At 37.5% G+C, this 26,480-nt stretch overlaps 1 protein-coding gene across 7 annotated transcripts in view; it reads right to left on the minus strand.

Moving 5' to 3' along the window:
- The window catches only part of ATP2B4 (ATPase plasma membrane Ca2+ transporting 4), a 152,176-nt gene that overhangs the window by 7,745 nt on the left and 117,951 nt on the right, over positions 1-26,480 (minus strand). For 3 of the 7 annotated variants that reach the window (XM_087929480.1, XM_087929477.1, XM_087929479.1), the window contains 11 exons: positions 25,716-25,957; positions 24,384-24,618; positions 19,887-20,066; positions 18,675-18,762; positions 17,928-18,034; positions 16,992-17,183; positions 16,080-16,293; positions 9,194-9,405; positions 7,206-7,313; positions 6,142-6,324; positions 3,142-3,334 (listed from right to left, as the gene is read on the minus strand). In XM_087929480.1, coding sequence (XP_087785606.1) covers positions 3,142-3,334; positions 6,142-6,324; positions 7,206-7,313; positions 9,194-9,405; positions 16,080-16,293; positions 16,992-17,183; positions 17,928-18,034; positions 18,675-18,762; positions 19,887-20,066; positions 24,384-24,618; positions 25,716-25,957 — 1,954 coding nt within the window. The remainder of the gene's footprint in view (positions 1-3,141; positions 3,335-6,141; positions 6,325-7,205; positions 7,314-9,193; positions 9,406-16,079; positions 16,294-16,991; positions 17,184-17,927; positions 18,035-18,674; positions 18,763-19,886; positions 20,067-24,383; positions 24,619-25,715; positions 25,958-26,480) is intronic. The other 4 variants (XM_087929476.1, XM_026715647.2, XM_087929475.1 and 1 more) reach the window with 2 other exon arrangements.

Here is a 26,480-nt window from a genome sequence, read left to right on the forward strand (position 1 = left end):
ATTGTTTCCAGTGAATAAAGATTATTGGGAAATGTCAGATTTATTCTGATACCCATGAAAACATTGTTTTGATCAAATATCTTTGGAGAAGGCGCAGGATTGCCTCCTTACTGTATTTTTCTGACTTTATGTAAATACTGCAAGAGATTAGAAAAAAGCATGGCTCTTTTAGAAGATAACAACAAATACCATGAGACTACTTTATCCTATTTGAATCTGTATATACTGCCTGCTACCATAACTCTACAATAACTTAAATTCCCAAAATTTATCCTGAAGAGTTGGGAGATCCTTTTGAAAAGGCTGAGAAGTTACAAAAGGAACAAAAGGAATGATGAAGAAAGCTTCTATGAAATTCATTTTCAATAAAATTTAAATTTTCTGAAATACTAAAGAAACTTCCCTAAATGACAGCATATTGTAAGATGCTCAGAGTCATTGATTGACATAGGTGACTATAAAAATTGATTGATTGATTGAATGAATAAATGTATACTTAAACCATTTGTGGGATTCCATGGCAAGTGCAATGTTTACTGGTTATTTTGGGGCAGACTATATGAAAAGGGTCCCATGAAGATAAAGAATTTGAAAAATAATATTCAGGGGCTTCACTAGAACTTTTCTGGTCTCAGTGGAATCTACTCAGAAGGGCCCACTAAGTTATGAGAGAAGTTAGGCACTGAGACTTCCCCATCTGAGGTAACTGATGGCAGGAGGAAAGGGTCATATAACCTACACCAGTCTCCCACAGAGATTTCCCCTTACATCATCAGTCATGCCAAGTATCTTTCCCCTCTTCTTTTCCCTATAGGATGAAATTTGAAAGAGTGGGGCATGAGTAGGCCACCTACCCTTCTTCATGTTATTAATGCTATTTTAGGACATTGAACTAGTACAGAGTTTTTAAAAATCTACATCATTTGTGTCCAGATCAAACATATTGCAGTTTAAGAAGAAATAAAGCATGCCTTCAGTTATTCATTTCCTCAAAAGAATCTTCCAAATAATAACCTTTCTGGAAAAGAGACTTGTACTTCTCAACATATCTGATCCCTCATCAAAAGGAAAAAAGTATACATTAGTTCCACAGCTATCTGCTTGTGTCTGTTTCATTAGCAGTAGTATTAGTAGACAGAACATAAAAACAGATGCATTTTCCATTTTCTTTTCAGTGGAATAGGCCATAGGCTATTTAGTTTTCCTCTGAAAATCTAAGGACATTAATTCCTTCAGAATCTTATCAGAAAACAGTCCATAATTATAAACTACCATGAGCAAGACATACTCCCTATTGCAATTTGCTGTTTTTCTAAGTCACCCTTCAAGCACACTGCAATTGTTTTAAGGACTGTAGAACTTTCAAAGAGGTAATGGAAAAGAGAGAAGGAAGGAAGGAAGGAAGGAAGGAAGGAAGGAGGGAGGGAGGGAGGGAGGGAGGGAAGGAAGGAAGGAAGGGCAGACAGATGAAGGAGAGACATGGACAAGTAGGTTTGTAAGGGCAGCAAAAAAGATTGAGACAACTGCATAGACAGTGCATAAAGACAAAAACATAGTATTTGGTATAATTATTATATAGCGGGAAATTATATTCCCATTTAAATAAGATTTCTTCTTCATACATAAATTAATGTTTCTGTGAGTCATAAAAATGTGTGGTTCCTTAAATGAGGTGCACAAAATTTAAAACAAGTCTGAATATATAATTTGTAATAAATCACTTCTTTCTTTGGAGGCACAATCAGAGAAACAAATGCCAGGGATGTGCTCCTCCAGAAATGATAACTGTATATAAATAGCAATATTAGTTAAGTGCATGATATAAATCATTTTCATTTTTTTTCTTGGATTCTTAAGAAAAGTGAGGTAAACGAAGGAATGAATGTTGCATAAAAACATATACTGAACAGAATTTTTTAAAAAACCAACCAAAACAGTAGATAATGTACGACCATAGATGCAATACTTGTTTTAAGCTAATTCTTCTGGAGAAGAAAAGGATGGTATTTGTTGAATAGCAAAATACAGCTGATTGCCAATTCCATGAAGACATATAAAGCAGCACTTAATTAAAATGGGAAAAATTAGTAAGATCTCTTTTACAAGTATTATTTTGCAAGACATGCTGTAGCCCTCCCATCTTTTCTTGGAGAAATAATTACTGCTTTAATATATAGAAAATTTAATTTCTGAACCATTAAACTGCTTAATTGCGTAGAAGCACAACACAAAATTTTGGAATTCATCATATGGCTGTGTCAAGAAACCGAATATAAAATGGTGACTTTGATTGGTACACAGAAAGTTTTATAAATAATCAATTCACTCCAAACGAGAAAGCTAAAAAAAATTGTAAATGGCATTTCATAAATCATCTGATAAATTCAGTATTTTAGCTAAATCAATTTGTTAAAAAATTCTAAATAAAAAGTATACCTAAGTTTATCTGCTTTGTGACATATACTTTTTTCCTCTACCTAGTTATGGTTGAAATGCTTGTGTGGAAAGGGAGTTTAGGGTGCAAGGAATGTCCAATGACTTTTAAGGGTCTAGGATAAAGCTTTCAGAAAATGTTATGTTGCATGTTTATTCAGAAATAATTTCCACAGAGTTCAAAAAGGGTAAATGTTAAGTTAGTAAAACATGCAGAAGACTGCTTGTTCAGTGGCAAACTTGCTTCCCATTATGGAATAATATGAATACCAAAAAGCTAAGCCTGCTATTGCACGCCTTTATTTTCACCTTTTCAAATCTATGGTGGTTATTCCCTTTATTATATGTTCCATCTTTACCTCTAAGAAAGACATCAGACTTTTTATGGGAATATGGGAATTCTAATTCAGTCCTGCAGGAAGGAAAAGAGCTGCAATAGGGAAGGACAAAAGGCAGAGAAAGAACCAGAAGGAATTTTAAAACAACGTTAAGGATGCAAGAATATTTTTTTTTTAAAAGTTATACACACAGAGAAATAGAGAGAAAATTGTTTTTTTCCCCCGTACTTCCTCCCAATTCTCAAGATAAGAAACCATGAATCCAATTATAGGTTAAAAGAAAAGGAAAAAAAGAACAGGTTTGGTTAGCTTTGTGCGAGTGCCTTTGGTGCTTATTAGGAAGTCATGCATTGAATAGACTATCACTCACTGCCCGCAGGAGGAGATGCAGCAGCAGCAGCAGCAGCAGAAGTGGTGGGAGTGGAATTGACGGAGGAAAGAGCTACATGGGTTGGGCTAGAAACATTTTTTACATCGTGGTGTTGGCTCACGATGGAAGGCTGTCTCCTGAGGGCTCCCTGTAAAGAGGAGGCGCCGGTCTGGAATGTGTAAACTACGTCCATCTGCAAAGAATCAGAGAGTAAGATAGCTTTGTCCCACAATCAAAAGAGGAAAAGGAACTAGGATAGTGGAAGGGGAAGCTGACAGACAAAGGATACAGATACATACCATAAGGAACAAAAGTGGAAGGGGAAAATGGAGAAACCCAGTACACCCCACACAGTTTCAGTCGTTAATCCAAAGGGAAAGTAGTTAAGCAAAGAGATTCCAGTCTTTTTTTTTTTTCTTCTTCCGTTCCTCAATTCAACCTGCTGTCTACTAGAGTCTAGCATATGTGAACGTAATTTTTTGGGGGGGGTGGGAGGAGAAAAAGTTTCTGCAGTTGCTCATCTTATTTCTGTAAGAAATCCTAGGAATACATTTAGACTTTTAGGAGAATGTAATTGCATACATGTGCCTATAGAATTATTATGCAGAGTGAAGCAGCAGGGCAAAAGAACTTGAAATAAAGGTACTCTGCAAGTACAGTGGGATGTGGAGATAATGTGCATGTAAGCAGAATGCTGTATGATGCAAAAGTGCAGCATGCACATCTGGAAACATCAGCGGGATAACACATTTCCAAATGTTTTTTCTAATACAAATGTTCTTAAAAGATATCGATGTCAGCCCAAAACAGGCAATGTAAAAGTGTGTGCTAAGTTTATCTCTAACGTACAAACTCTGGGATCACAGTGGGACATTTCTTTTTAGCCAATGTTAGGAAATGAATAATATAGTAACCAAGCAGAATTAATCGCAGCTGACCAAGTCATCCCAAAGCAGCAAACATATATTAGCATGCAGGGGTTTCACAGTAGAAGATTTTTTTTTTCCACCTTATTATTCCAGATTTTGCAAATGCAGGCATAGAAATGCTGCTGTCTTGATACAACCCCCGGTGTTCTAGGTTACTAGCAAACGGTTTTGTCTCGATTTGGAAAGTAAGAAGGGAAAACATGGTGTATTTTGTAGTTCAATCATGTAAGCAGTAAAAAAGAATCCCAGCTATATTTCATGGGGAGGATGAGAGAGAAAGAGAGATAAATGTAAGCTATTTGGGGAAAACTGCAATTCTGTAAGCTTTGTTTTTCAGATTCAAGGCTGGTTTGCATGCCATATTATTAATAACAACCACCGCAACCACAACCACCCCCCTGAGATGTGCAACTTTTAGTGTTTGCCATAGCTGGCAGTATTTTTAAATTAGTGGGCATGGAAATCTCCATCAATGGACTGATTCTTTCACAAACTGGACATGGTCACCCCTTCTTCCTCCTTATTAGCTTGATAGGGTGTCTCCCCTCCCCGATTTTGTTATACCACCGTTATAAGAAACTAACTCAATTTTATAAATTCCAATTTATATCAATTTGTACCTACCATCCACAGGTGAGTCTGGAATAGAAAGAGGAGGGTATATACTTCTGAATGGTTCTCCTTCCAAAGATTTTGAGCAAATCAGCTTAATGTACTAAACCAAGCTATGTATTCAAGCATTCTGTAGTTCTGCTCTTGAAAGCATTTTGTGCACTTCATGTCTCACAACTACCTCTGTGGCATATCTCAGGCAGAGAGTGACATGCAAATGTGACTTTGTTTTGCTAATAAAAGACAGTACCAGAGTTCAGTAAACACATGCAGTCTATGATATTTTCAGTGGATTCATTGCCCTCACCTACATCTTTTGTTTTTAATTTGTATCCATAATCATATTTCATTTTATTTTAATCAATGCATTGTACAAAGACCCATTTTCAAGATGACATACATTAAAATTCCCAGGCATAAGTACCTTCAAAACAATGTTCCTTCTCTTAGGACTACATTTTCTACTCTGGCGATAAACTCCTACAGCAATGTATCTCAATCATGGTAACTTTAAGATGCATGGACTTCAACTCCCTAGCCAGCCATGGAGAATTCTGGGAGTTGAAGTACCTTGCATCTTAAAGTTGTCATGGCTGAGAAACATGTGTCCTATAGCAATGAATGTAATATTCTCTTCAGAATCTTTTGGAGAGGGGCAGCTTTCACATATCCTAATAATAATAATGGCTGTGCAACAAATTATAATTTTATCAAGGAGAAGAGAATACTAACATTAATTTGGCTTTTGGGATTTCTAGCCATAAAGCTCGGTGCTTCTCAATCTTCAAATTGCCCTCTTTCCCGTGCTCCTTCTTGTTTACTGTACCAATAATCTCTCTAGATAGTGGAACTAAGTAGTCCTACAAGATCATTTGGCAGGCAGAAACAGGAACACCACCTTCCTTTCTAAAATTTGAAGGCTAAATAATGGCTGAGCAAAAAAAAAAAAAATCTAAGCAGCATATTGTCTTTATTGTCAACCTTGCATTAGCATTTCATAAAAATTAGCATGACTACGTACCCTTCTCACACTTGCTTATCTCTTGGAATAGATCTGTTGTGAGGCAGGTTTAGGGAGAACTTTCCCCAATGCAAGGATGGAGTCCTAGAAGTACTCCTCAGCTGAATACATCCATTTAACTCCAGTTGCACAAATGTTGCTAGTTTAAACATATGGCTAATTGATCTCAATTACTTCAGCAACAGGGATGTCATATTCTTCCAATGTAAGTCCTTAGACTGGTCTTGCTTAAAGCAGGGCTGTCAAACTCCCGGCTCATGGGCCAGATGTGTCACACATTGGCCATGCTCAAGCCCGATTTAGCGAAAGAGAAAAAACTTCCAATATGTCAATATGATGCTGCTGTGACAATGTGAGTTTGACACCCCTGGCTTCAAGCAAAGCAACAGCACTACTGCAAGCTGCACTGCATAAGGGAGAAAAAAATAGGTGCCATACCTGAGTCTGTATTCTGTTTAGACCACGGAACCACAGGATTTGTCCACGTCGAAGCTCCATTTCAGCATGGTCAATTTCATCTAGACCTTCAGGCAACTCTTCTTCTGCAATATCTTCTTTGGTAATCCCATGACCGGCCTCTTTCAGGAATTTCAGTTGATTTGTTGGAATAGTGCTGATCAACTATAGAAATGGAATGTTCAGAATTAATTCTTCTGTTCTGACTTTATTGTTCAATAAACCTGAATATCTAGTCAGGTGATGATTCCCAACAGTTCTGTAGATTTGTAACATGCCATCCTCAGTTTGATTGGCATTACATTTTTAAAAAAATTTACTTTGTAATTCATTTCAAGCCTGCCTTTTGGACACCTTCAGGGTCTCAAAATGTCCCATGAAATAGCAAACACATTTGTAACATCTTTGAAACTGGCTATAAGGCTGTTCCGTGTATTTGTTTCTGGAAAGGATTTCAACTTCAAAAGAAAAACAAACGTTCAGGTTTAGAAGGAAAACAACATTTTTTTCTCAAGAGAAATAATGAAATTATAGGGATTGAGAATCTAATAGCATATGGCTTTCCAGAATTACTGGTGAATTTATTCTCACCTGAAAAACTCCCTATACTGATTTAACTGGAATATTTGAGGATACAAATATCAATTCGCATATTTACACAAAATGACCCCAATTTTATCTTGTAAGTAACAGATAGCCTAGGACCGCTATCCTTCCATTTTTATGTATCCCCTAATTCTATGATATACTTCTCAACTTTAAAAAATATGCCACAAAGCATTAGAATTTGATTTTAATATAAAATAGGATAGAAAGTTATGAGTAAAATGAAAATGGTACTGTTACAATCACACATTAAATTTGGTTATGTTGGCAGCTTAATTGATAATATTGTTATTTAAGCAGTTAACGGAACAAACACAAAAGTAAAAATTCTTTTAGGATTTTTGCAGAGAAATGAGATTGGCAACAATTAACACATAACCGAACAACATGCAGGAACAAAACTGATTGTTTAAATAATTGTGGAATATTCACTTTCTTACCTGTCCCCAAAGCAGCTCTCCTACACCAATGAAAATACACCAAAACCACTGACTCAAGGTAAGTCCAGAGCAACTAAATGGTTTACCACCAAATTCCACAATAATAATCTGAAATATCGGGAGAAAAAGAGAACAATGGGAAAATATCAGTAAAGAACAGTCAAACCAATCAATTATAAACAGTGTATTCTTTATGCAATTTAAGAACAGTACTAGCCTAGCGTTTCATAATCCATTGCCCTTCAGATCTGTTAGAATGGAAACTCCCTATATTCCCAGCCAGCTGACTTTAGAAACGGAAAACTGCAATATATCCAGCAAAACCAGGTGCTAAGACTGGCTTCGGCAAACCACCATCCAAAGCAATAAGCTGAAATGCATATAGTGAAATCAAGCCTGGCAATTCTAGTGGGTGAAGGAATTTAAATGAAAGAAAACATCTGCATGATAAACCTGCTGACTCTAAAAATTGCAAACCTTCAGTCAATATTGTTAACCTAAAGCAGGGCTGTTAGCCTCAAGGCCTATGGGCCGCATTGGACCCACAGGCTGCTTAGATCTGGCTCCCAGGGCCGGCCTGGAAATAGCAAAGGACTGGCCTGCAGTGCCTCTGCTAGTGAAAACGGAGCGCAGTAGGCCACGCATGGCTCTCCATGCCCTGTTTTGGCCAGCAGAGTGCTGCAGGTGGTGTCCGTTCTATCTGCTGTCCGTCCCTTTGCTCTTCCCCCTACCCCCCGGAGGACAACTACAATGCTGATGTGGCCCTCGAAGAAATCCAGTTTGACACCTCTGACCTAAAGGAATGAAAAAATGGCTGCAATCCACAACTTCAAATGAGGAAGAGGAAAGGGAACAAAAATTTACATTCTTAGACATGAGATAATTTTTGGACTTTATTTGTTGACAGACAGACTCTTCTAATAAATGCTACTACCAATTGGGATGAAGGTTTTCTCATCTCACAGAGCTCAGAAATAAAATCCTTTGGCATGTAAGAAAAAAATGCAATGCACCTAACAGGTTAAGTAATAACAAATACACAAAGAAACAAAAACTGTTAGAAAATTCAGATATACCAAAGTTATAAATTGGAAGTTCATCTTATAGGAATATTTGCTAGAAATAACATTTAGCTACATTGCTATGTATCAAAGGATGCATCCTAAGAAGCAAACATAGGATGACACTGCAATAATTGATCAATGTGTGATCAACAGGAGGATTAGTGTCTTTCACATCCAGACTCAACTATGAAAGTGGAAGTGGCAGACCCATTCAGGGAATTTATTGTAATGACTTCCAGTAGAGAGTGAATTAGCCCAGGTCTGATAAACCAAATGAGTTCTATTTCTGATCCAAATCTACTGTGATTATCTCTTACCATAGTCAAGGAAAAAAAATCAATATTGGGTTCCAGATAAGAACAAATTCTCCCATTCTCCTGATCTTAAGATTTTTAAAAAATGTTTTCCTTTTCTGCTTTAAATTGTTTTTTCCCCTCACATCAGCCCAGTAATTTGACCCAGCATTTCAAGAGGAAACTTTCAAACACAACCAAAACAGTTGCATATTCTTCTTACACATAAATGGAGTAGCAAACAGTTTTGGTCCATCTAATAAGATGCAGAAGAGAAAGTTCTTTTCATGAGGGATTAGCTTTTCTAATGTCCAAAGGGATGAATCTTCTCAGTCCTGCTGCCACTTGTTTAGAACATGTTAGACTGGGCTCTATCCTGATTATTTTTCAGAAAGTTCCCAAAATGTGGCTTTTCCTAAGACCGTACACTTGTAAGTCAGTGTTTCTCAATCTTGGCAACTTTAAAATGTGTAGACTTCAACTCCCAGAATTCTCCAGCCAGCCTTGCATAAAGTTGCCACAACATTCAGTAAACATTACAATTTAGAATATGTTTGGTGGAAGAATGATGGACTTTTCCATTTCACAATCTCTCCTTTCCTGCAATCTCACCCAAGCCCATTACATTTACCTGAGCAACAAAGGTTCCTAGCACCACTGTACAGAAGATTGGATTCCGGAAGATGGCCTCAAATACGTTTCTTTCCCCATGAATTTTGCGAGCATTGATTTCATTGAACAGTTGCATCATGACAAAAGTGTTGAAGACAATTGTGTAATGTTCAGTGGGTGGAGAGTGGAGGGGAACATTCCGGCCACTGTCAATATCAAAAAAAATTTCACCTGTAGGAAAAGAGTTTGAACAGCACATTAACATATTCTTTCCATCTACAGATATTCTTTATGATACAATTACAGAGTAAAATATGCCACATATGCACACTGGAACAGAACTAGTGGCAAGTGTCTTGCATTCCATGACCCTGAAAGGTATAATTTTCATCATCAAGCACTCTTTTTAAATATTGTTAAATTAAAGCTTAAAAATACAAAGATTCAAAAATGACTTTACAATCTTTTTGCATGGTTGTTAAGCAAATCACCATGGTGATTAAGTGAATCAGACAGTTGTTAAATGAAGCTAATTTCCCGCATGGACTTTGCTTATTGGAAGCCAGCTGGGAAAGTCATAAATGGTGATCATGTGATTCCAGGATATTGCAACTGTCATAAATACATCCTGGTTGTCAAGCGCCTGAATTTTGATCATTTGACTGCAGGAATGCTGCAATAGTCATAAATGTGAGGACTGGGGATTTTTTTTCAAGTGCCATCCTAACTTCAAACAATTATTAAATGATCCTAAGTCAAGGACTACATCTAAGGCAATTTTATATTCCCCTTTTTTAACTTTGAAAGTTCTTGATGCTTACTCCCTTTAAATAGTGACCCAGAAACTTATTTCTTTCCATTTTCTGTCTTTCTCAGCAACTCTTTACTTCATATAGCACACCTCTTTTGTAAGTCCAAGATATGAAACTTGTCCAAGTCATTCTTCTGATGTATTATTGGTGAATCCCATTTAATTACTAAGAAATCAGCCAGTTTCATTTGTAAGTCTTGTGTAACATCTTTTTTTCCATATCATTCTTGTATTTGTCATTTTTAAATCTATATCCAAAGCAGCCTAGTTCTCAGTTGTTATTTGTCCTCTAACTCCTCTTTTAAACTCATTGTTATAATATCAGAGAATTTTTGGAGAATTTTTTTTGAGTGCGTTGATGCTAAATATCCTTGAATTCTTCCGAAGTCAAACTACTTTTCTCCATTCTGTACTGTCTCTTCTCCTTTAATTATAATCTTTACCAGCTTCTGACTACCTCTACGCTCCAGACTTCAAAGATTCCCCATATGTTTTTTTAAATTCACAACGTTTTCTCACAGGAGGATTTCTTACACTTAGGTTCAAAATCTTCATATATTTTTAATAGAATTTTAAACAACCCACAGGAAGGATTCTTATAATTAGTTTCTAAATCTTATTTCCAATCCATCTGGCCCCTTTGTCCATTTAAAACTTCAAATTGTTCCACTCACCCCTTTGCTGCTTATTTCAGAGTGAAAAATGTTCTTAAACATACATACATCTTCTTTTCTCAAGGACAGAAATATCACCCAGTATGATGAAATCTGTCTGTTGTAAAGGTTTCTAATCTCTAAAAAGCAGTTAATAAGCAGTTTCCTGAAGTGATTAAGAAAGGAAGTGGGCAAATTCAGCGTTGGCTTGAGCACTCAATTCATATGTCTTGGGCAAAACTGACTTTCCCTCAGCTCCTAGAGCAATTAAGAACCCATTGAAAGGAGACTGCTGTCTTACAGTCTCCTCATTGGGAGCATCTGTTTGAAGCACTTATGAGTGATCCCAGGTTCTCCTCGTTATCCAATATGGAATTTCAAGGTGCCAATCTGTTTGCTGACTCATTGTTTTGCCATGGTTGTCAGTGCTGCAAAAGGGAAGCTGTCTTCAGGATGGCATAGCTTTCCCCAAAGTCCTTTCATCAAGAACCGTTACTAATTTTGTTACTTTTATATTCCATCTTTTTCAGTAGGAGCTTGCAGCATCTTCCTGTATTTTTCACCCTTTATCACCCTCTATTTTTATTCCCACAACATCAGCCACATTTGGTAGGGAGAGAGAGAGAGACAGACCGTGCATGAAATTTCTATGGCTGCAAATGTACTTGAACCTGGATCTCCCCAGCCATATACAAGAGAGAGGGGGAAAATGATCAGCTGGACCCTTCTGTTTGGGAGGAGAGGATGCCAGCCATCATGAAGAAAGCATGAGACGCTTCTTTTTAAAGAGGCCCACCTTGGATCCAGCAATGTTTGATAACTATTGACTAGGTTCCACTCCTTTAGACTGATGAGTATTAGCAGGTTTCAGTTACTGAGTCTACTAGAGACTTGAGCAATTTTGGATGGGACAGAAACTGGATTATTAATTATAATAATAATAATTATTATTAATAGCTCAAATCTATTAAGATTTCCAAGTGGCTCTGGATACCACAGTATACTCTTGCATTGCTTGAAGGAATTGGGGACTGCTGAAGGCACTGCTTTGCAGTGTTTCTACTCCTCCTCAGAGGTAGACAGGATAAATGGGTCTGGAAGTATAGTGATGACAGGTGACTACTCCTTTGTGTGGTACTGCAGGGATCAGTCATCTCCCTCTCTCATTTAATATGCACCTGAAACCAATAGGAGAGATCAGTTGGCAGTTTGGGATGTGAAACCATTAACATGCTGATAATATTCAGCTTTGTTTTGCCATCTGGGACCCAGTTGGGGGCTGGATGAGATGAAACAAGCTGAAGTTGAACTAAGCAACAGCAATAGCACTTAGACTTAAAAACCACTCTACAGTGTTTTATAGCACTTTATCAGTGGCTTACAAGTGTCAACATTGCCTCCAACAATTTGAATCTTCATTTTCCTGACCTTGGAAGGATGGAAGGCTGAGTCAACCTTGAGCCAGGATTGAACTCCTGGCAGTGGTCAGAGTTAGTTGGCTTACATGGAATGTAATATGGAGTGGCTGTTTGTGACTCTTCCCTGTTGGCTCTGTATTGTCTCTTCAAGAGATGGTGTTGATGCTGAGAAAGAGTTTTCTTATGTGCATGGGTATTGCTGGGTGGCCAAGGAGGGCTGTCTTTGCTCAGCTACTCATATTGCCTGGAATAGGAAAGATCTGGCTATAGTAACTCTTGCCTCTTATGCCTCAACTGGTCTTCTGCAATGCATTCTACATATGGTTGCCTTTGAAAAGCTCCCAAAATTACAGCAGCCTGGCTGCTGTGATTATGCTTGTTTCAATTATCATACTGTTCCTGTATTACTGAAAGTACTAACTGTTGACATAGAAAGTTTTATGTGGATTGGCACCAAGTTTGCTCAATCCAACCAGAGTTGACTTGTCTAAGGAATTATCTTTTAAAAGCTGCTAATAGTGTCCCATATTGTGAGGTAATGACCAGAAAGTGCCGCTTTTATATCATGGTATCAGTTCTCTGGAACAGCCTCCCATGAAGCTAAATTGGTCTTCTGTGATGTCCTTCTGGAAATTAAAGAAAAGTAGATTCTTCCAGAGATCCTGCAAGTAATCTGTCTTTGTCACAGTTAATTATTATACCATTTAAGTGCCATTCATTTATTCATTTGCTGGAATTACATGTCACATCAATCATAATAGACTGAGATTCAACAATAGAAAATATAATAATGTAGTAATATAGTAACAGCAATAATTAAATACAATAAAATAGATTACAATAATGCAAAATAAGAACATACTACATTGATACTGATATTTTTGTAGTTTGAACATTGATGTATTATTCATTTTTAAACATTGTTTCCTTAAAGATTAAAAAAAATAGTGGTACTTTTAATGAAGAATGTTTCCTTGACAGTTATTCTGAAATATTTAATAGAATCAAAATAATGAAAAGTAGCCAAATATTTACAAACCACCATGGAAATTTTAAGTTTTCTTATAGAAAATGTACAGTATGGTCCTACTTTAATTGAATAATATCTGATAATTTATCAGAGACAACATTATTATTGGACAACATTATTATGAGAAATATAATTGAGAAAAGAAAACCCTTTTTATTTTTCCAGTTATTAAAGCAAAATTAAAAAATAAAATAATTGTTGACAATTGTTTATAATTTAATACAGCATAACTAGGCAGCAATTTAGTATAACTAGAAAGTGTGTTCTTTTTTTTTTGCTCTGCTCAATTTCTTGCTCCTCTTTTAAACAAGTCTTTTGTTTTGATCCTGTCTTACTCTTAACCTTCCTGCCAACTTCTTTCTCTTGTCTTGTCAGCCTAGTCTTGGCAAATTTTGCATTCCAAAAAGTCTCCAACATCCCTAATTAATATATTCAAATTAAACCAGTGAAAAAAAGAATACAGTTTATATTAATTCACTCTCTGAGTACAAATGGCTCCTCATTTAAGCAATGTTAGAATTACCTAAGAGGCTGCTGGAAAAATAGACAGTTCCCTTAATGGAATTGCCTTTCTTTATGCTTCCATTAAAGTTGGTAGATAATTATTTGAAAACCTTCATTACTAAAAACAAAACAGCTTCTAAAATGGAAATGATGAGCTACAAATATATGTATTTCTCAGCCATAAAACCAATGAAATATAAATACAGACTCTGCCTTAGAGTTATAGCGAGATTCTTAGACTTCAACAGTAGTTGTTTTTTGCTGCTGCTGTTCCACCCTCCCCTCTGAATTTCTGCTGGTTCTGCAGTAGGTGAAAAAGCACAGAGCCTCTAACAGGAAAAAAGCAAACAGAATAATCCAGAAGTTTTCCTCTATATGAATCTAGTTTACTGATGAATGGAATAATTCAGTTTAACAGTGCAAACATAATGCTTCCAGTTAGAATGAAATATTTTTTTCACTGGAAGCTGTGTGCTATCTCCACTTCTCTTCTCCCTATATACCAATGACTGCATCTCAAACGATCCATCTGTTAAAATACTGAAGTTTGCTGATGATACAACAGTGATTGGTCTCATTCGAGACAACGATGAATCTGCATACAGACAGGAGGTTATACAACTTGCCTCGTGGTGTAACCAGAACAATCTGGAACTGAACACACTCAAAACCGTAGAAATGGTGGTAGAAGTGGTAGACTTTAGAAGCAACCCTTTCATACTACCACCTCTTACAATACTAGACAACACAGTATCAACAGTAGAGACCTTCAAATTTCTAGGTTCTCCTATATCACATGACCTAAAATGGACACCTAACATCAAAAACATGATCAAAAAGCACAACAAAGAATGTTCTTTCTGCGCCAACTCAGAAAGCTCAAACTGCCCAAGGAGCTGCTGATACAGTTCTACAGAGGAATGATTGAGTCTATCATCTGCACCTCTACAACTATCTTGTTTGGTTCTGCAACCCAACAGGACAGACACAGACTTCAGAGGATAATTAGGACTGAAGAAAAAACAATTACTACCCCGCTGCCTTCAATCGAGGACCTATATACTGCACAAGTCAAAAAGGCTGTGAAAATATTTACAGACCCCTCACATCCCGGACATAAACTGTTTCAACTCCTTCCCTCAAAATGACGCTATAGAGCACTGCACACCAGAATGACAGAAGAACAGTTTTTTCCTGAAAGCCATCACTCTGCTAAACAAATAATTCCCTCAACATTGTTCAACTATTTACAAAGTGTACACTACTATTACTGTTAATCTTCTCATCACTCCTTATCACCCATCCCCTCCCACTTGTGGTTATAGGATTGTAACTTTGTTGCTTGTATCCTTACAATTTATATTGACTGTTTCCTCGTATGTTATGATTCTTGATTCTTAACAAATGTACCTTTATGTATACTGAGAGTATTTACACCAAGACAAATTCCTTGTATGTCCAATCACACTTGGCCAATAAAAGTATTCTATCACAACTGAAGCTGTACCAAGTTCTAAAAACACACAATACGATGAGGAACATCCAGTTTGTGTGGAGTCAAATTTATCAGGAGAAATCTCTTCAGCCTTCTCATTGTCACTAAGTGCAACATAAAACATGATCCTTCAGAATTTAATTTTGCAGGTTTTCTTTCCATTTTTTGACTATTCCTGTCATAAGCATGCTACAATGTAATTTCATTCATACTAATTAAATTGATACCCACTGTTTTGGCTGATACTTTAAACAGCTATGAGCTTCTACAGCTGATGCTGAATATTAATATAAATTCTGTTATAATCAAGTACAATAAAGGAATAGGTAGTAAACTTCATCACGAAGTAAGCAGTACTAGTAATCAAAAACCAATTTTCCTTGGCTTGCACTCACGACAATTTAAGACATAAAATTGTGTGGTATTATACTATTTATCAATAACTACTAGTTGCCCTTAAAGACCATGACATCTGTATTCAGCATTACTGAGAGATTGAAATATGTCTAATGAAAGAGGACAGAGGTCAATCAGGTGTATCCCCTGAATACTGAAGTATCTTTACCTATTTCTTGGCATAGATTTTCACAACTACAATGACCTACAACTACAATGACCAACTACATGACCTTTTTTTCATTTTCTCAAAAGCACCAGGAGACAAAACATGTCCCATAAATTGAATTAATCAGCTGAGAACTATCATGGAGATCTTTTAAATAGGTTTTTTCTCACTATCTTGGAAGAGCAAACAGATAAGAATATAATTAGGGCCACAGATTTGGATTACAGAATCCGGAACACTAGATTAAGAGAAAGAAAACTGTTTGCTATCACCCAGAACACTGGGTGATAGCAAAGTTTTCTTTCTTTTTTTTACAGCTTAATGGTCAACTGGATTTTTGCAGCCCAGACCTTTTAGCCTTATTTAATCCAACAACAGAAAAAATGATCCCAGATTACTTAGCTGTTCTATACGCTACCCTCTACTCACCTGCAAAAAGTAATGTGAAAATAATGGTGAGCTGATACACGGCATGTCCCAGAATGTTCTTCATCATGGTTCGGGAAATTAGTGGCTTGTTGCGACCATATGGCCTACGCAGGAGCAAAGACTCTGAAGGGGGTTCTGTGGCAAGAGCTAATGAGGCAAAAGTGTCCATGATCAAGTTCACCCACAACATTTGGACAGCCTTCAGAGGTGAATCCTGCAAAGAAAGAAAGAAAAAATCCTTTCAAAAACTACTGTAATATACTGCAAACATAGTTCATGGCTATTCTTCCCCTTCCCCTAGTTCTTTAACTTGGGAATTGACTAGTGCTGAACTCATACATCTGTCTTACTATGATAATCCAAGAATACTAGCATTTCCAGTCCAATATTATTACTGTTAATACAATGATTAAATACTTTGTTAGGTTAGTATTACAGTATGTCAGAGACAACAAGCATCTCTTTGTGCAGCTTGAATACTCTTCTTCAAGTTGTTCACATTCCTAATTTCAACTGAATAAAGGGGAATGTCAATTCTCTAATTCTAGTACTGTAGAAATCTTTGCATAAATGTGATGCAAAAAGAACTGCTGCAATCTTCTGATGAAAATATAAATTGTTTATCACCATTAGCCATAGTAATCCATTATACACTGAATTATTATCTCTATCACCTCTATTTGTGACCTTCCTGGGGTATCTAACTGGCTACTGTTAGAAAAGCTAAATTAATAGACTTCTGGTTTCCTTCTGGAAAGTAAAGTTCTTTTTAATTTAATTCTCTTATCGTTGAACTTTTTATCTTCATGTGCATGAAGACAAAGTTTCGATTGTTGTATTTGAAAACCTCCAATGGAACCTAGATCAGCTCTAATTCATTAGTAAAAGCCCAACTCTTTTAGCTATGGTTACCTGTGTGATGCAAGCACCCGTGAAAGCCACAATCACAGCCACTACATTGACTGTCAGCTGGAACTGCAGGAATTTGGAAATGCTGTCATATACATTGCGGCCCCACATTACTGCCTTAACAATGCTTGTAAAATTATCATCTGTCAGGATGATGTCTGAAGCCTCCTTAGCCACATCTGTGCCAGCAATGCCCTGAGAAAATAAAGACCAGACAGAGGAAAAACAATTAGTCAGAAAGGAAGCATTACATTTGTTTATGTTCAATTTTAAGACTTGCACCCACAAAATGTTAAATGTCAGTTCATTTCAGATGTGACACTGCAGTGTACATTATATGGAAACACCTCGTTTTTCCAAAAGATCCAAATGAACCAACACAAGGCTCTTTGACAATTAAGATACCTAGTCTGTATTAAGACAATTAAGATACCTAGCTTATCTTTTTTCCCTTTCAGATCAAAAACTGTGAGGAAAAGCTGGCCATTGCCTGTTTGCTTGGGACTTTTTGGTAAAGAACCAAAGCAAGTGATTAAGGAGGCTGTTAGACTTATTGCACAACTCAGTTACAAACATGTGGTGGCAGTCAGTGACTAGAAAATCTTTGCCTGTTAGAATAGGCCAGCAAATCTCAAACCCATTAAGTAGGTTTCCTGTAGCTACCAATTTTCCCTAATGCTTGCCTGCTGTGTCCTACTGAGCCCAGGGATGGTGAAATTTTGTCTTGGGCTGCAAGATTTCTGATTTCTACAACTGAACAAGCTAAACAGAAAATAGAACACAATGAAAAGAACTTTAACATATATACAATGTTGCAGGTTTCTTTTGGTCAGCCAGCCAGCGTTATCAGTTATTAGTTCCATCATGCAAAAATACACACAAACAAATAATTATCTCCTTTTTTATTTGCAATGTAGTCCCTAGAATATTAGCTCATACCATAGCAAATCCAACATCTGCTTTCTTCAAGGCTGGGCCATCATTGGTGCCATCTCCAGTTACAGCTACCACCTGCCTCTGTTCCCCAACAGTACTGTCAATAATTCCTGAAAATGAGCTTAAGGTCAGTAGAAGATAAGCAGACCCCTAGGTTTGCTGGCAAAATTCTAGAAACAATTTACATGATTATCAGGTAAAGCCCTGAACATCCTAAGGCTATGATATATGGACTGTATAGTTTTCCAAGAGATTAATATCTTGTCCACTAAGACAAATTGATGAGACATCTTTTTTAAATGTGAGGAATGTACAAAGGGCTTTATTTTTGTTATCATGCCCAGACAGTGGAATTCCCTTACTTCTAAGAAGTTAATATAGCATATTCCCTTGCCAACATTCTGCTGCCAAATGTGGATGGAACTGTATTGCTCAGATTGGTGTTTAACAAATATTTGGGGTTTTTTTTTGTTTCTGATTTGTTGCTTTTTTAAAAAAATCTATTCAATATTTCATATCTAGTTTTATTTTTCATTGTTAAGGAGTTTTCACTGTGTAGGTTGCGTCAGGTATTTCATTTTGGAGCTGGATGCCAAAACATGAATGCATGTCAATTCAGCAAATCTGGCTCTGTAAATGCAATGTATCTGTTCACTTAAGTTTTCACAAAGTGCATTCAAACTTCTCTCCCTCCACTTATCTTCTGACATCATCTTAGAAAACAAATGCTACCTCTTTGGTTGACCATACCTTTCACAAGGGTGTGTTTATCAGTTGGTGAAGAGCGTGCCAAGACTCGAAGTTTAGGCCAGATTTTATCCAGTTGTTCTTGCTCCACCTGCAGAGCAAAACCCCGACAGGACAAGCTAGGTTAGCTCTGAAAGGGGCTTTCGAACCAGTCTCCCCCCTCTTCTGAAAACATCATCCATTTTCTCAGAAGAATTTCATCTAATGCCCAATGAAGAATGGCATAATAATTGCAGGTAGTATGGAAAAACGATTCGGTTAACATTAACATGGATCTGACATATCATCAGAGAACTGCAGGGTAAATACCTTAGAAATCAGCAATATATGGCAACAGCTACTCCACTGTAGCAGGCCATAGCACAGGGGTCTCCAAACATGGCAACTTTAAGACTTGTGGACTTCAACTCCCAGAATTCCTCAGCCAGTTTGGAGACCACTGCCATAGCAGATACTTGCAACTTTAGAGAAATAGGCAAAGAAGCCTTCTGTATACCTAACAATACTATCTATTAATCCCTTTCTCTGATAGCTAATGTGCTTTGAATTCCAAAGATTCATGGTTCCACTGAGACCACATGTATGAATGAATCTATCATTTTTTCCATTTAATTAAAGATGAAATTAAATGATTTTTTTTTAAAAAAACTGTATCACTATAACTGAAAAAGGATAGTAAAGAAATAAAATCTGGATATAGTATGGTGATTAAAATAAACTAGACATGACGAAAAAGAAAACTATTCAATTGGCAAGGAAAAAAGAAGAAAAAAAGAACTGCTTAATAATTATAAACAGCAATGTAAAAATGAATTCAGTCTTTAAGTTTATTTTTAAATCTCGAAATACAGAAACACAGTGCTTGATCTTTTCGTTTTTGAACACTTGAACACTCTCCAAAAAAGTTAATAGACTCATATCCTGGATCTGTAAAATCTGGAGATTTTTTTTAAAAAAAATTGCATAAAATTATCTTCTTTGTCATGCACTAAAACTCTAAAAGTCAGAAATCACATGTAAAAAGAGGGGTCAGAGTAAACAAAATATTGATTTGTTCTCATTTATATTTAAATGCAATGCAATGAAATAAAATAGAGCTAATGCGATTATTCTCCGTATTTTAAATATTTTTCCCTCCTGCCCCACTTGGTAACATGCTTTGGAGATATCAGCTTTGAAGAAACTTGATCGGCTTCAATCCCTTCCTCATATTACCTCTCCTTTCTCATTGCGAATGAGACGATTGAATTCCTTTCCTTCCAAGCATAGGAAGTCCTCTCCAGGCAGCAAGATCCCACACTTAGTTGCAATGGCACGTGCTGTGTTGATATTATCACCTGTAACCATCCTGACAGTAATACCAGCACGCTGGCACTTCTGAATGGCCTCAGGTACCTATTGGCAAGCCATGAAAAACAGAACCTATAAGCAAGGGACCATAAAGTAGGCCAAAAAACATGAGGACTGAAATAAGAAATTAGGGGAGGAAACTGTAATAGCTATTGCACTTAGACTTATATATCGCTTTACACTGCTTTACAGCCCTCTTTAAGCGGCTTATCAGCATATTGCCCCCAACAATCTGGGTCTTCATTCTACCGACCTCAGAAGGATGGAAGGCTGAGTCAACTTTGATTTGGTGGGATTCAAACTGCTAAACTGCTGGTAGCCAACAGTTCACAGAAGTAGCCTGCAGTACTGCATTCTAACCACTGCGCCACCATGCCTCTAATAACTTATATTGTAATGATAAATTTATTCTTCAGTTATGGATTGCGCCATGGCATCGTAATCTGTTTACAAGGAGGGACAACGAACATGGTTAAAAAAGGACTATCTGGGTTTGCAGAAACACAAAACATTTGGAGAACAATTCAAAGAGCACTAAGGTCAGGTGAGGAGAAATTGAAAGCCAGAGGTTGAGAAAGGAGAGTTCAGGGGCTGACATACCAAGTAAGAGCACCCTACTCTACAACACTTGATTATCAATTCCACTTACCTGAACAATTACATCATGAAACCACAAGTCAATGGCATAAATTGGCTAGTCAAGTGTTGAACAAGAACCAGGGAGATCCCCGTTCCAGTTGCCCTTCATGGAATTGTTTGGGGGCAGCCACTATCTCTTACTAATTTTCAATGAGCTCCATTGGATTCTTAAAATAGTTAATATGATAATGCAAACGTGACATAATGGCCAGAAATTTCCTGCTTTTAAAAAGGAAAATATTCTGTATTTACTCAAAGTCCTAATGTAAATCTCATAGCAATTTGTGAGAAGAAATAAAGTCTATAATTGCTTAAAGTCAATGTAACCTATTTTGTGTTTTGCAGGGACCATGCAACTTGCAATGGAAGGTCAAATACTTCCATTAAGAAGTGAGAAGCTGCAGATTATTTTGAATGGGACTATACAGATGTAATAATAGAAAATGCTCAAGCATTAAATTGCTTTACATTTTTCCTAATGGGCCTGTGAAACTTGTTCTTCTTCCTACTACTCTGCCCTGCCATAACTAATAATTTCATGAACCTGGGCAACACACATATATTTCAGTGCAATACAATATTCATGCTGGATTGTGGATTCTCAAGATAAATAGCCAGGCAAAATATCTGTGCTAAATGATTTCTAGAACAGACATCCTTGCCTATAAGATATATAAACTTCTTGCTTTTCTTCAAATATACAGTGCTGTTAGGGGTCAATTTTATCCCTCTCCTGATATGGGATGGTATATAGAAACAGATTAATCTCCACCTCTTGACTACATCAGATCATCACTGCTTATGTTAACTCATTACAGATCAAACCATACATAGAGTGATAGTAGTGCTGAGGACTGACTGAGAAGAGAAACATCATTAAGAAATCCACAAATTGAATCACCGCCTCCAGACTAGTGCATGCAAGGCATCTGTGAAGCCATTTGCAATCCCAGATAATTATGGGAACAGTGTACAGGGGGCATGTTCTGAAATGTAATCAAGTAGAAGTCATAGGATGATTTATTTTATGTCAGTTGTCTGCTTGTCACCCCTATAGCAAATTGTGAGAGAAAACAGAGCCTGGGAAGAATGAAATAAACCAAAGATAATCAATTTTCCTCAGTAACCAAAATTTCTTCCTAGAATATATTTGGATGCTTTAAAGAGGAATTTGTAAATTATAGTTGCCATTTTTAGGGCAGATATATCTGGTGTTTTCTAATAGATACACAGAATGCATAATTTTTAAGTGAAGTAGTTATCATTTTCCATTTTTAGATGTCTATGCATCTTTTCCTGACAGTTTCCAATACCTACAACAATTGCAAAACAGGGTGAAATTCAAGAAGGGTAGATTAATCTTTGTTCCTGCAAATCTCTGAAAGAAAATGTGGGACCTTTCTACTATCTCCCTGCTAGGTAGGTACAAAAGACCAAAACCAGAACAGAACTGTAATTCTGCTATTAAACTCACAAGGGCTCTTCCCACAAACAGCAACCTTACTGATAACACAAGGTTGTTATCAATGAACACAAGGTCTTTGTAACTGAGAGTGGCACAATCTTTAACTGCTGGTGGAAAATGAGCAGGGTGTGGAACATCCTCTAAAGCAGGGGTCATTTTCAAAGAACCATTTAGACCAGTTTCCCACAGAAAACACCGGGAGCCACAAAACCTGGGTGGGCATGGCCAACACAATGTTACTCATGCCCACGCAGTCACATAACACTCCTAGCCATGCCTATCCAGGTATTGTGGCTCCTGGTATTTTCTTTTATCTGGGAAACAGGTATGTATCTCTCTGTGTCTCTCTCTCTTTTTCCCTTTCTCTCTCTCTCATCTCTCTCTCTCCCACCCTTTCTCCCTCTCTCTCCCTCTCTCTCTGTCTCTCTCCTACTCATCTTTCTCCCTCTCTCATCTCTCCCTTTCTCTCTCACTTTCATCTCTGTCTCTCTCTCTCCCTCTCCCTTTCAGTTCTCTTTCTCCCCGCTCTCTCGTGTGTGTGTGTGTGTGTTCCCTCTTGAACAATTTCCAAAAACAGGCAAGGGTTGGGTTGTTGTTGTTTTGGGCTGATCTTGTTCTTTCTTCTTGAGTACTTTTTACGATACGATTTAAATCAAGAGTCATTTCAGATTCCCAGATAAATGATGATCTTTCATCCCCCTGCTGTAGCTCCCTGACGGCTGAACACACCACTGGTTGGCCCCACCCTTCGCCCTCCCCTCCCACTCACTCTTTGTCTAAGAAGCGAAGGGTGATGGTGGTGCATGGAGACTTGCTCCGTATTCCAGAGCGGGAGTGAAGTGCCCCTCTACTTGCATCTTCTTCTGGCCCATCTTGGTGCTGTGCACACGAGGGAGATGCAGGACTTTCTCTCTGCTCCGAGGCACTGGCTGGGCTGGCTGCAGCCGATGTCCACATCATAATGGGCTCCAGGAGGAGGAGGGGATGCTGTCTCCCCCATTGTGAAGCACACTAAGTATAAATGGGCTGCGCAAGGTGCTGCAAGAGCAGCAAGCATGCCATAGAGCAGGGGTGGGCAAACTTTTTGGCTCGGGGGCCTCATTGACTTTTAAAATTTGACAGACGGGCCGCCACCTGGTGTCGAAATGCCTGTCATTACAAGTCAAAATCAAATGAATGCAATCATTCACATCAAACCTTAATTCTGTACCAATCTTCAGCGGGCCGGGCCGGATTAAAAAGACCAACGGGCCGGATGTGGCCCGCAGGCTGTAGTTTGCCCACCCCTGCCATAGAGGCATTGAGAGGAATATGGCAAGATGCACATCTTTCTCTCTGCCCTGAGACACTGATGCTGCTGCTCTCACTGCCTCCATGGCCTGCAGCACACTTAAATTTAGCGTGCTTCACAATAGGGGAAGACAGCATCCCTCTCCTCCTCCTGGAGCTCATTACAACATGGAGCATCAGCTGCAGCCGGCCCAGCCAGGAGTTTCGGGGCAGAGAGAAAGTCATGCATCTCCCCAGTGCACGCAGCACCAAGAAAGACCAGAAGAAGAGACAAGTAGAGGGGCGCTTTGCTCTCCAGTCTGGAATACGGAGCGAGTCTCCATCCACCGCCCTCGCTCTTCTCTTCTCAGAGCAGGCGAGGAGTGACTGTGAGAGGAGAGGGAGGGGAGGGACCAGCCAGTGGTGGGATCATCCAACAGAGAACTGCAGAAGAGGGCCCAAAGAGCCGCATGTGGCTCTGGATCCGCATGTTGCCGACCTCTGTTCCAAAGGCATTCATTGATACATGAACAGAAATAGAAAAAAAAAAAGTTCAGGTAGCTCAAGAAAAAAAAACAGAATTGCATAAAGAAGTAGATCCAAAGCAAAGCAATGAAAAAACAAAATAAAGGATAAAAGAATAAACTGCAGGAAAATAAATGGTGAAAGACAATAGTAAAAAAGCAGAGCAAGTCAAAGAGAAGGGACTGGAAAAAATAAGATAACAGGTACAATATCAAAATGATCAAGGGGAGCAAAACAGGGGTGAACAGGCAGTATGGAAACAAAATTGGAAACAGCAGAAAGAAAAAAGAATGAACATGCATAGAATAAGATTATAATTAGAAAAGAACCACCATTTTATACTGTCTGTGTTTGCTGGACTTCAATTCCTATAATGTCTAGCTAACTGGGGGATGCCAGGTTGGGAAAGCTAATTTAATATTTAATGTATTATGTGCACACAGGAAAGAAAGTTATCCTGGTACCTCTGGACGAACAGGATCCTCAATGCCAACAACAGTGATGCAAGTAAGGTCAGACAAAATCTCATTTTCAGCATCCCAGTCAGGTTCAACAACACCAGGGAAATCCCGGTAAGCTAGACAAATAGTGCGCAGCCCCTGACAAGCCATTGGTTCAATCACTTTTTTCACCATCTCATCCCGGTCTTTCACTTTAAATAATCGAGTTTCCCCATTTTTGTCCAAAATTTTTGTGCACCTGTGTTAAAACAAAAGGATTAAGCACATATTTCAAAAACTATGTTCATACTTTACAAGCAAAGCTTAAGCTATTTGTATATAACCTATCAACAGGTTGTGCGTCTCACATGTTTTCTTAAGGAATATATTAGACACATTAATTTTCAGGTAAATTATTAATTGTGTGAATTCTTTAAAAATGGAGGCTCAAGAAGTGTGATCAAAATGAATTTCTACAAACAGAATGTGTAGAAATGTGTGCATATGGAAATACAATGGATTTAAGCCTTGAACTGCTAACTGAACCCACATACCTACAAATCTGTAACTTAAATAAAACTTCTTACAGCTGCTAATTTATACTGGAAGGAAAGTCTTCGATTACTCCTCGTCAATGAGTTGGGGAAAAGCATTGGAATATCCCAGAATTCATGCTGGCTATACTGGAAAAGCTTTTAAAACAACTCTTTTAATGTTAATTCAAGCTACTATCTTCATTCACTTGAGAAGTTTGGAAAGACAATCCTGGCAGATGAGAAGAGTTGATTCCAAGATATCGCAAATGGAGATCAAACATATAGATGCAGCTTACATCCTACTCATAAAGACTGAATATTTTTAAAAATATTTTTAAGATTCAGGGATGGAAGAGAATTGCAACCTCTTTTCAAACTGTAGTCTATAACTACAAAAGATTAGCACAATAATAAAGACAATTAATGATGTTTCATCAATTACTTTTATTTCAACCATTTCTCAGTTTACTTAGTTGAAAGTTTTCCTGAGTGAAACATCTGAAGGAATCAGGTGAAGAGCCTGAATTAAGCCCATTAAAGCCTTTCCTAGAGAACTAGAAACACACAAGAGAGAAGATATGCTAATAGAATTTTAACTGGAAATAAAATAGAGAAGTTAATAGGTTTTCCTTTCTGTTCATACTACCATAGGTTCTTTCAGATATTTCATACCAAATATTCATACTTTTTTTTTAATTGTTCCCATTTAGAAAAAGCACTTCTTCACTACCAGGTTTGCTGTATCTATCTCATGAAAGCATCTTATTAAAAATAATGTCCCAATAAGCATGAATAATACCAGCATTGAGAGGAACATTACTTGCGTAGGATGATCTCAGAGGCTCCTTTGCTGTACATGCGAAAACTCCCATCCTGGTTTTTTAGCACTGTACTCATAGATTTACGGACAGAATTGAAGGTGTAGACCTTATAGAGCTTTTCTTCAGGCACTTCACTACGGACAGCTTGATAATCCTGCTTCAAGTCCAGAACAAAGCCCAAAAGTCCACACTCTGTCTTATTTCCGACTTGACGTGGCAGTCCTCCTTCTTTCTCTGGTGGCTAAAATCCCAAATCAAATATAATAAGAGAAATATAGTAATTTCTTGGACCATAATCACAATTATTTAATCTCTCACAGAAAGACTAAAACTTCAGTGGGCTGTTGTGATGAGATAGAACTTAGACAAAAATATCTGATTAAGATAATTAAGGTAAGAAAGCTTGTTGGTTTAGAACTCTATTAAGCAGGCAACCAGATTCCAACTGGAACATACAAAAGGGCATGAATGCAATGGGCTTCTTCCACTAGCACTCCTCAGGCAGATGTGAAGATTCAGAAAACAGAATTTAAGCTCTTTCACTATCCATCCATCCATTCTTTTTTTTTTTGAAAATTTTATTTGGGTTTTCACAAAAACAAAATACAAATAAAACATATTTTTTTGAAAATAGCATGGTCCCAGGTTATCACTTCTTCATACAGACACAAAACTCAATTTCATGCTCATTTTTATATTCTATTCCATATCTTATTACCATTTTATATTTTCTACATAGTTTTTCCCCTCTTTTAATTTTCTCC

The sequence above is a fragment of the Pseudonaja textilis genome, chromosome 3 (genome assembly GCF_049901715.1).
Source record: "Pseudonaja textilis isolate UNSWEBS1 chromosome 3, rPseTex1.2, whole genome shotgun sequence".
Classification (NCBI taxonomy): Eukaryota; Metazoa; Chordata; class Lepidosauria; order Squamata; family Elapidae; genus Pseudonaja; species Pseudonaja textilis.